This window comes from Perca fluviatilis, chromosome 5, assembly GCF_010015445.1.
Source record: "Perca fluviatilis chromosome 5, GENO_Pfluv_1.0, whole genome shotgun sequence".
Taxonomy (NCBI): Eukaryota; Metazoa; Chordata; class Actinopteri; order Perciformes; family Percidae; genus Perca; species Perca fluviatilis.
In genome coordinates, this window is record NC_053116.1 from 512,647 (window position 1) to 523,781 (window position 11,135).

General features: G+C 48.4%; 1 protein-coding gene across 1 annotated transcript; it reads right to left on the minus strand.

Annotated features, from left to right (window-relative positions):
- Nucleotides 1-950: 950 nt before the first annotated feature.
- Nucleotides 951-3,069, minus strand: LOC120559614. Its single transcript, XM_039801461.1, has 2 exons — nt 2,843-3,069; nt 951-1,727 (listed from the first exon to the last, which is right to left on the minus strand). The coding sequence occupies exons 1-2, from the start codon at nt 3,040-3,042 to the stop codon at nt 1,208-1,210; spliced, it is 720 nt and encodes a 239-aa protein (XP_039657395.1). The 5' UTR covers nt 3,043-3,069; the 3' UTR covers nt 951-1,207.
- Nucleotides 3,070-11,135: the final 8,066 nt, after the last annotated feature.

Here is an 11,135-nt window from a genome sequence, read left to right on the forward strand (position 1 = left end):
TTTGGTGTGGACTATACAACAGCGAGCCATCCGCAGCTAACGCGGGGCTGCTTCAGTGATAGACCACTGTGGCTGTTAGCGACTGTATCGCGGCAGACTATCTGTGGATGTCTGCAGCTACACAGCGGCAACTGAGGACTGCATGAGGAGGGAGAGTCTGTGTGTAGGAGTGAGGAAGGCAGCCGCTGGAAGCACTAAGACCGAGAAAGTCCGTGACTCCCACCAGGCAGACACATTGACATCTCCTATCTATATCGCATTGATACATGTTGTATATGTCCCCATAATTCAATTAAAAACCTGATTTATCATATTTTGCCACAACATTCCCTCCTTTGTGACTATAGAGTCACATTTTTAGCATAAATCTGGTGCCTGTCAAAGAGTCTGTTACTGCAGTATAAATGATGGTGGTCTTTGGCCAGAGTGATAATTAAATGATGGTTATCACTAAACAAACAAACTTTTAAGGAAGTGTAAAACAACAATGACACATCTATGGAACCTTGCTCGGGATTCACATGAAACACAATACATGACGTCTTTGAGGCCAACTAACAAATGTGTTTCTAGGCACACATGATTATAGTGTACTTTCCATATGCTAGATGCTGTACGGCTTATACTGATGGTTGTTAACCTATCTCTTACTGCCCTCCTGTGATCTGTAAGTAAATAGGACTCTGATGTGGTGTACAATCATTTCTGACTAACCATATACTGTTGAAACACTTGATAGTGACCTCACGTAATTATGATTTCTAACTAAAATTCACACCATACTTGATGTGGGGTTTCCAGTCTATGACCCGTTAAAAATCCTTTAAATCCAGTTGCTTCATTTTAAGTGGTCTGACAAACATTAATATGGCTTATCAATTCCAGCTATTTTCTTTCAGTGATACAGTGATATAACATGACAGACATTGTTGTTTAAGTGACATAACTATGATTTCCCTTTTATTTAACCAGTGGTGTGATTACTGAGTCCAGTGCATTTTAACAGATTGTCCAGTGCTTTTATCTGACGGTTGTTTTGCAAAGGTGATGGGTAACCCAGATACTTTATACGTTGTAGAGGGCCCCTGAGAGGTTTGTCCCCTTATTCTTGCAGGTTGGTCTCCACTTTACCACCCACTCTTCTTTATCTCCTCATCCTGTGCCCTAATGGCACTGGTCATGATCCTTTGCAATACTCCTCAGGTTTTTACGTTGCTCGATTTGATTGAGTTTGTAGCTCTACTTGCTGTTTTCTTCTCAGGGTGCGATAATAATGGGTGTCCGTCGGTGATAGTTCTTTCATCACCCTCCTGAAATTTTCTGCTGGCATGGTCATCATTGGACTGTCCCATTCAGACACTGGTAATGCTGGTGTCATGTTGGCAGCTTGTGGGGCTGTGGACATGTTCCCCTGCGTCTCAGCCATGGTGCTGTCATCACTATCCACCGTAGTTTCTGATGATTCTACGTCTCTCAGTCCTGGTTTTGGCGCTGCTTCTGGTACGATTGGGTGCTGTAGGTTTGGTCCTGCTGGAGCTGAGATTGGGAGGTTGTGGTGCCTGGTCCCTACTGGCTGTGGCAGAGCCAGTTCCTGGATCATCTGGGCCCTGTTTGGTTGGGATGCATAGTTGACCTCAGCCCATGGCAGAACCATGGTGTCGACCATACTTCTCATCTCAGCATTTCCCATAACTAGAGCTCCAATTGATGTTTTCTGCCATATTTGTCTAGTGATAAGAAATCAGAATTAGTCACCACTCAAATGTAAAATTTCAGTTTTATTTTGCGGGTTAGTCATGCACTAGGTCTGTTAGCATGGGAGGGTGTCAGCCTGCTGAGTCAAAAGGAACTTCTTTTAGTTCTGTCCCCTGTCTCTTCTGCTGGTGGCGCTATTATGGTCAGTTGCCCTGTCAACAGGACTGGGGCACAAATTCCGGTCCAATTAGCCTCTAGCTGTGGTTTGATCTCCATATCTTTTTTGCATAACCAAAAAATATCGCCCAAGGGATAGGTTCCGGATGAATAATCTGGGATTTTGTATTGATAGATTTCCATTGAGACGTTTTTAGCTTTTCAAATGTCTCCTGGGGCCTGGTATGTACAGCTCTAGTGGTTCTGGTCCGTTCTACGTGTAGTTCTACCAGTTGCTGGGCCTGCTGTCTAATCATATTTCTCCCGAGCCCATTTCAAAACAAAATTTTTGTCCGCATTTGAGTCTGACTGTCGCCTCACCTTTGACTTGGCAGTGCTTGTGGATTAGATAACCTTTTAGGGTAATGCCCTCTGGATTTGATGTAGTGTAGGTGAGATTTATGTCTTTGTTCAATGGTATTTTCCCTTGACTAGCAGCCATCACCTCCACTGCCAACACACAGTCTGCTATTCATTTTGGTTAGCTCTGCTTTGTTATTGAGTTTCTTTCTTTTGGACTGGATTTATACAGTGATAAGGATTATTGCAACCAGTGTTGCTGGATCAGTATTTTTAAAAACCCATGGTTTTTTCCTCTATTCTCCGGCTGTCTGTTCAGGTTTTGCTGGGTGGGCCACCGGTCTATTTGCCTGACTAATGGGTCTGCCCTTTGGTAACTTACTGGTGGAACTGGAGGTGGACCTACTGCTCACTGTCCTACTACTGGTTGTGTTACTGCATGCGATACCGCCCAATCTTTTCTTCTGCGGTCTTTGGGATCGTCTTACTCCCTGTGAGGCGGTGTCACCTGCCCCTCCTGATCCAGTAGGTTCTGCTCTGGAGGTTGAAACTCCTCCCCTAACTGTTTCACATACTCTGGTTGGGTCATTTGCTCTGCAGTGATGGTTAAGATGGAACTAATACGTCTTACCTTCTACTCTGAGGGTTGTTGGTGTTACTAATAGGACTTTCAATGGGCCTTCCCGTCTTGGTTGGTCCCACCTTCGTTTGTACACTTGGATGTATACCCAATCTCCAGGAGTTATCTGAATTAGGTTTTCTGGAATCTCTGCACATCTTTCTTCCGTGGCACCTTTCACCTGTTGAAACACACTCATGGATTTGATACATTTGGGTTAGATAGCTGATCAATTTATCTTCCAGTTGTTCGAGTGGAGGTCATTCAATCGGACTTCTGAAAAAAAAAAAAAACAAGCATGGGACGTCCCGTAAGCATTTCATGCGGGGGTTATGTGCGTGTTAGTACATGTTAACATAGACATTAGTGTTAGAGGTAAAGCCGGCACCCAGAGCTTACCTGATTCTGTTAGGTCACTGGTTCTCTAACATCAGATGTCGGAATGGTCTGTCCGGTGGTGGAATAAATCGCAAAAAATTCTAACTTTTCTGCACAAACGTCGCACTCCTGCAGCATCCTATCTACTGTGGCGGTGACCACTATACTGCTTGCAGCCATCTTATCACTTCCCCCCTTGCGCAGTGATCTAATGGCAAAATGTAGAAGAGAGATTGGCAGTACAAATTTACCCTGACAGCTTCGCCACAATTCGTGTTGAGGTCCTGGTGTATGCTTCTCCGTGAACCATCACCTTATCGTGGTGGAGAGGTTTGTGTGTCTCTGTGAACCTGAGGGCTGTGTTGTCTGGAGCTTTGTGCTCCTGGTAGGGTCTCCCAAGGCAAAGTGGTCTCAGGTGAGGGGCCAGACAAAGAATGGTTCAAAAACCCCAATGGAAAAACAAGGTAGAAATGGAGTGACCCTGCCCGGAGGAAGCCCGGGGCCCCCGTCTGGAGCCAGGCCCAGACGGCGGGCTCGTCGGCGAGCGCCTGGTGGCCGGGTTTGCCACGGAGCCCGGCCGGGCACAGCCCGAACAAGCTACGTGGCTCCCATCTCTCCAGCCCATGGGCCCACCACCTGTGAGAGGAACCGCTGGGGTCGGGTGCGCTGCCACATGGGTGGCAGTGAAGGTCAGGGGCCTCGACGGACCAGACCCGGGCAGCAGACGCTGGCTCTGGGGACGTGGAACGTCACCTCTCTGTGGGGGAAGGAGCCGGAACTGGTGCGGGAGGTGGAGCGCTACCGGTTAGATCTGGTGGGGCTTACCTCTACGCACGGTCTCGGTTCTGGAACCGTACTCCTGGATAGGGGTTGGACTCTTTTCTTCTCCGGAGTTGCTCAGGGTGTGCGGCGCCGGGCGGGTGTGGGGATACTAACAAGCCCCCAGCTGAGCGCCGCTACGTTGGACTTTACCCCGGTGGACGAGAGGGTCGCCTCCCTACGCCTGCGGGTTGTGGGGGGGAAAACTCTGACTGTTGTTTGTGCATATGCACCAAACAGGAGTTCGGAGTATTCGGCCTTCTTGGAGACCTTGAGTGGAGTCCTGCATGGGGCACCAGTGGGGGACTCCATTGTTCTGCTGGGGGACTTCAACGCACACGTGGGCAATGATGGAGACACCTGGGAGGCGTGATTGGGAGGAACGGCCTCCCTGATCTAAACCAGAGTGGTTGTTTGTTGTTGGACTTCTGTGCTAGTCATGGATTGTCTATAACGAACACCATGTCGAACATAGGGATGCTCATAAGTGTACCTGGTACCAGAGCACCCTAGGCCGAAGGGTCAATGATCGATTTTATAATCGTGTTCATCTGATCTGAGGCCGTATGTTTTTGACACTTCGGTGAATAGAGGGGCAGAGCTGTCAACCGATCACCATCTGGTGGTGAGTTGGGTCAGGGGTGGGGAAGACTCTGGACAGACCTGGTAAGCCCAAACGTGTAGGCGGGTAAATTGGGAACGTCTGGAGGAGGCCCCTGTCCAACGGACTTTCAACTCGCACCTGCGGCGGAGCTTTTCGTGCATCCCTGTGGAGGCTGGGGGCATTGAACCCGAGTGGACAATGTTCAAAGTTTCCATTGCTGAAGCTGGCGCGAGGAGCTGTGGTCTTAGGGTCTTAGGTGCCTCAAGGGGCGGTAACCCACGAACACCGTGGTGGACACTGGTGGTCAGGGAAGCCGTCCGACTGAAGAAGGAGTCTTTCCGGGATATGTTATCCCAGAGGACTCCGGAGGCAGTTGCAGGGTACCGGGGCCAACGGGCGCTCGCAGCCTCTGCCGAAGTAAGAGAAAGAGCAAAGCAACGGGTGTGGGAGAAGTTTGGAGAAGGACTTTCGGTCGGCACCAAAGTGCTTCTGGAAAACTGTTCGCCACCTCAGGAGGGGGAAGCGGGAACCATCCAAGCTGTGTACAGTAAGGATGGGACACTGTTGACCTCAACTGAGGAGGTAATAGGGCGGTGGAAGGAGCATTTTGAGGAACTCCTGAATCCGACTAATACACCCTCTGTGTTAGAGGCAGAGCTGGAGGATGACGGGGATTGTCGGCCGATTTCCGGGCGGAAGTCACTGATGTAGTCAAACAACTCCACAGTGGCAAAGCCCCGGGGATTGATGAGATCCATCCAGAAATGCTCAAGGCTCTGGGTGTGGAGGGGCTGTCCTGGTTGACACGTCTCTCTTCAACATTGCGTGGAAGTCTGGAACAGTGCCAAAGGAGTGGCAGACGGGGGTGGTGGTTCCCCTTTTTAAAAGGGGGACCAGAGGGTGTGTGCCAATTACAGGGGATCACACTTCTCAGCCTCCCTGGTAAAGTCTACTCCAAGGTGCTGGAAAGGAGGGTCGGCCGATAGTCGAACCTCAGGTTGAGGAGGAACAAATGCGGATTCCGTCCTGGTCGGTGGAACAACGGACCAGCTTTCTTCATCTTTTAAGGGTCTCTTGGGGCGGGGTTTGGGGGGGGGCGGGGGGTATGCCCGAACCAGTCTCCATGTGTTTTGTGTATTTTTTTTTGTGAAGTGGCGTATGACCGGGTCCCCCGGGAGATACTGTGGGAGGTGCTGCGGGAGTATGGGGTGAGGGGGTCTCTACTCAGGGCCATCCAATCTCTGTACGACCAAAGTGAGAGCTGTGTCCGGGTTCTCGGCAGTAAGTCGGACTCGTTTCAGGTGAGGGTTGGCCTCCGCCAGGGCTGCGCTTTGCGCGGGAGATTGGTCGGAGAATCGGCGCAGCGGGTGCGGTATTACATTCCATCTATCTGTTGTGACGAAAAGAGAGCTGAGCCAGAAGGCAAAGCTCTCGATCTACCGGTCAGTTTTCGTTCCTACCCTCACCTATGGTCATGATGGCTGGGTCATGACCGAAAGAACGAGATCCAGGGTACAAGCGGCCGAAATGGGTTTCCTCAGGAGGGTGGCTGGCGTCTCCCTTAGAGATAGGGTGAGAAGCTCAGTCATCCGTGAGGAGCTCGGAGTAGAGCCGCTGCTCCTTTGCGTCGAAAGGAGCCAGTTGAGGTGGTTCGGGCATCTGGTAAGGATGCCCCCTGGGCGCCTCCCTAGGGAGGTGTTCCAGGCACGTCCAGCTGGGAGGAGGCCTCGGGGAAGACCCAGGACTAGGTGGAGGGATTATATCTCCAACCTGGCCTGGGAACGCCTCGGGATCCCCCAGTCGGAGCTGGTTAATGTTGCTCGGGAAAGGGAAGTTTGGGGTCCCCTGCTGGAGCTGCTCCCCCCGCGACCCGACACCGGATAAGCGGACGAAGATGGATGGATGGATGGATGGTCCTGGTGTATAGTTTTTTATTGCCCCCCGTTGCACCCATAAAGATTTTTCTTGGGGCCTGGCCCGGTCTTGTGCTTGGATAAGAGAAGGCAGCGTTGCCAGTGGCGCAATGCCAGGGGCGACCAATACAGGTCCTATCGTAGCGGCCGAAGCTATTTGTCTGGCGGCCTCGTTAGCTGCGTTATTACCCCTCGCCACAATGGAGTTTGCTTTCTGATGTGCTGGGCATTTTATGATGGCTACAGCTGCAGGAAGCTGCATGGCCTCCAATAGATATGAGATGGCGTCACCGTGTGCGATCGGCGTGCCATCAGCTCTCCGGAAACCTCTTTGCTTCCAGATGCTACTATACACATGACACACTCCATATGCGTACGCCGAGTCTGTATACACATTGAGACGCTTCCCGGAGCCCAATTTGCATGCTGCCGTTAATGCTTTGAGTTCCGCGAGTTGTGCAGAGCATGGCTGAGCAACCCTCAATGCCTGCAGATTGGAAAATGTCATACCATCGTCGTTCAATTGTATTACTGCGTAACCTGCATGATTACCTGTCGTATCTCGAAAACAAGATCCATCTACAAACAACGTGAGGTCAGCTGTGATTGGCTCATTATGTACGTCTTCTCATGCTCGCAGAAACGTTTCTGTGTGCTGTATACAGTCGGGAGGCGTTCCTTCTGTTGGTACCACCATCCTGGTTGCAGGATTTATGGTGGTACATCGTTGAATGGTGAGTTCTGGTGCCGAGAGTATAACCTCGTAGCCAGTTTTTCTGGCCTGGGTTAGCACAAATCGCGGACTCATAAGTAATGCGTGTAACTGATGAGACGTATGTAGTGTTACTGCTTGTCCCATGGTCAGTGAGGAAGCCTTTTGGAATGCAAATGCTGCTGCTGCTAGCCCCTGATAGCATGGTGGCAGGCCTGCCTCTATGTTGTCTAACTTAGTACTATAGTATGCCAATGGTTGTTGCCTATGGCCGAATCTTGCATCAGTACTGCGTTAACAAAACCTGATCTTTCGAATAATCGGGGTTGCCAAGTGCTGGAGCCGAACGCAGGTCATCCTTCAGCACCTGGAAAGCCCATTCAGCTTCTTCTATCCACTGTAACTGCGCTGTGTTATTAGCTTGTCCTGCTGCTTTAATCAATGCCTGTACGGATGCGTTTTTCAAGGCACAGTCGCAGATCCACGGTTGACTGTACCCCGTCATGCACAGGAAGGAGAGCATTTGTCCCGTGTTTTGCGGCCGCGGTGCCATGCTAATGGCTTACACTTGGGCCGGGGCAATTAATCTTTTGTCACCCCACAGCTGTCTTCCTGAATAGTCAACCTTTTGCTGACAAAACTGCAATTTATCTTTGCTCACTTTGTGTCCTCCCTCGGCTAGGGCTGTTAGGACGGCCACTGAGTCCTTCTCACATTGTTCCTTCGATGGGCTACAGATCAATAAGTCATTGGCATACTGAATTACCTTACTTGGGACTTGCAGTCCTTGGAGATCTTGGGCTAACACTTTGTTAAATATGGAAGGACTTTCTACAAATCCTTGCGCTAGCCTTTGATATGTATATTGCACACCTTGATATGTGAATGCAAATAAATATTGTGAATCCGGATGTAAGGGCACGCTGAACAAAGCGGAACAGAGATCTATTACAGTGTACCACTTTGTGCCAGGTGGGATGTTGGTAAGTAATGTGTGGGGGTAGGGTACTATAGGTGTTTCAGCGTCAACAATGGAGTTAATGGCCCTTAAGTCATGCACTAATCTGTAATCATTGCTATGTGGCTTCCTAATTGGGAATATTGGCGTATTACAGGGGCTCTTAGTTTTGCATAAAACTCCTGCCGCCAGTAATCCTTCAATTGTGATACCTTCCATGGCGTGTTGTTGGAGTGGATATTGTTTCAGGTGAGGCAATTTAGCTCCTTCTTTCAGTTTTATTCACACAGGCTGAGCTGATTTGACTTATCCTACGTCAGTCTTGCGTTTTAACCAAACTTTCTGGGGCATTTGGTTCAATACGTTTTCGTGTTCTGGAGCCACCATCATTTGTGTGGTTGTTTTCTCTTCCATTAAAACCTTTTCTGCAGCTCCCACATTGTACCCTTTTATTGATATTCTGATGTAACGATTGTCAGGGGAAAGATGGATGTTTTTTTGTCTGTTGTCTTCCATTCCTGGATCTTGAGGGGCACTTTTACCATAGGTACCAGCTGGTGTGATTTGTAACCTTCTGCCTCCGTCAGGGTGATGTAGGGAACTGAATTGGGGACTTGAAACCATTCTTGCAGGTTATGTGGTAGGGTCACGGCTGTTGCTGCTCCTTGTGGGCCTATGTAGATGTCTTCTCCAACTATTGAGTATTGGTTTTTATTGATTAGTTCTGTCCAACACTCATCATAATGGGGTCGATTCTGTTTTTCGTCGTACAGGAGAGTACAATGTAATGGCAGTCGTGGTGTACTGGTTTTTCCAATTTTAGTCTTTACCCAGGGCTCCCATTCTTCCCACTGTTGGTACAGTGCTGAGTCCTGCGGTGTCAGTCGTAGCCAATATGCCACCGGTTGTACAGGCTTAGTGATTATCTGCGGCGTTAGCGCTGGCATAATTTTCTCTGGGGATGGTTCGTCTGGAAAATCAATGTATATTCCATCCTGCGTACACATAGTTTTGGCTTTGAGTGGGCACAATATGTCTCTTCCCAATAAATTCACAGGAGTATCTGTTGAGTAGAGCAGGGGTGTAACTATGGTTTTTCCTGCAACGAGCATTGGGACCGGCTGTGTGAGGGGTATTACTTGAGTTTTCCCAGAGAAACCGGTTGTCTTTACAGACATGTGGGAAAGAGGGAGACTGGAGCCGGTCCTTCCAATGCATGAGAAAGTTCTGTGCTTGCTTTTTGGTTTCAATATAAAGAGTTCCATGAACGGCTCTCTCCAGTCGTGGGCTGGCTTCCTCCTCGCTTCCTATATCCTTTCCGCCAGCCGTTGCACCCAGGGTTACGTTTGTGGCACCGCCCCCTGGTGGGCTCTTCGGTCTGGGTACGACTGAGATGTCTTTTAGTGTTGTACTTCTCTTCTTTTTCTGTATTTCTGGTGGCAGCTCTGTTTCTTGTTCTATTTCTCTTATTTTGGTATAATCTTTCTCCTGCATGACCTTCTCTCGTTCCTGTGCTTTTGCCAATTCCCTTTTTGCCTCGCTGCTGCTGGAATAGTGGTCGAGAGTTTCCCATGATCCTCTGTGACAGTTGGGAGACGTCCACTCTTCATGACACTCCGGTGAGGCGTAGGGCTGCCTATTCGAGACATTTTTATTGTTCTTTTTTTTTTCATTCTCCAATGTTTTGTTGTCTTCTTTGATCAGTCGTTTTACTGTCCTTATGCTCTGTCTGTAGGCCGCTCCTTCCTGCATGAACCAGCTTAACACTTGTCTTTCTTTTTCCCGTTTTCCCTCTGTTTTGTAACTTTTGTCTTTGATTTTGTAATGTTTTATGTTTGCCATTACTTCTTCACAACATGCCATGTCAAAGGTCCCATCCTCCGGCCACTGGCCTGACATTCTGTCGTGCCATTTCTACATTCAGCTTAAAATCTGATTCTTGTCTTTTGGATGGCGCTTAATTTTTAACTCCACCGGGATCACTGTGTCACTGTTCGCTCTAACCTTACCATGTTTAGCTCCCATATTGGCGTTTTTTCTTTTTCTTTTACTTACTGTTACTTTTCCTCTATAGTACTAGAGTGGCCTCTGCTTTAATGGCTTCCTTCTTTCATTTTTCTGGGCTGACAATGATACACGACCGCAGACCCTGAGGCCTTTTTCCGTCTTTTACTACTATTTGTTCTATCTCGAATTGGGGTCTAAACGGCAAGTGTTATGACTGATTGTACTATATTCTATCTCTATTAGTACTTTACTTGCTCTCCACAAATCTGCAGATTTATTATAGTTGAAAAGTCACTCAGCCACGTCCCCGTCAATTCTTATTCTTATCCTGGTGATTTTTGTTATCCTACTGGAAAAATTGCATTACTCCCTCCTTGCTCCAAGCCGGGCCTTTCTGAGTGTGTGCGTTTTTTGTTTTTTATGTGTGTTGCGTGTGTAATTTAACGATGATGTGTGAGTGTATGTGTGGGCAAACCTGTACCTATACACGCGTGTGAGTGTTTGATTACTAGGGCTGTCTCTATGATTCTTAGGAAACAGAGATTGCAATTACGACCAACCTTGATCATCTGCGTCGCCCTAGCATGTGTGTAGGATAGGTACAACGTGTGTTTGTTGGTGGGTGGGTGTATGTATGATATATGTGTTTGAATGTGTGTGTGTAAGGATGAAAGAAAGAAAAATAACAACCCGTGTGTGCGTTCTTGTGTTTGAGTGTGTGGGTGTGTGTGTAAAAATGTGTGTTTGTGTTGATATGTATGCGTGTGTGTGCAGGATAGATACAATATGTATGTGTGGGTGTGTATGTGTGTGGATGAGGGAGGGATGTGTATGTGTGTATGTGTGCGTGAATGTGGATGTATATATGATATATGTCTTTGGGTGTGTATGTGTGTGTGCGCTGTTAAATACGT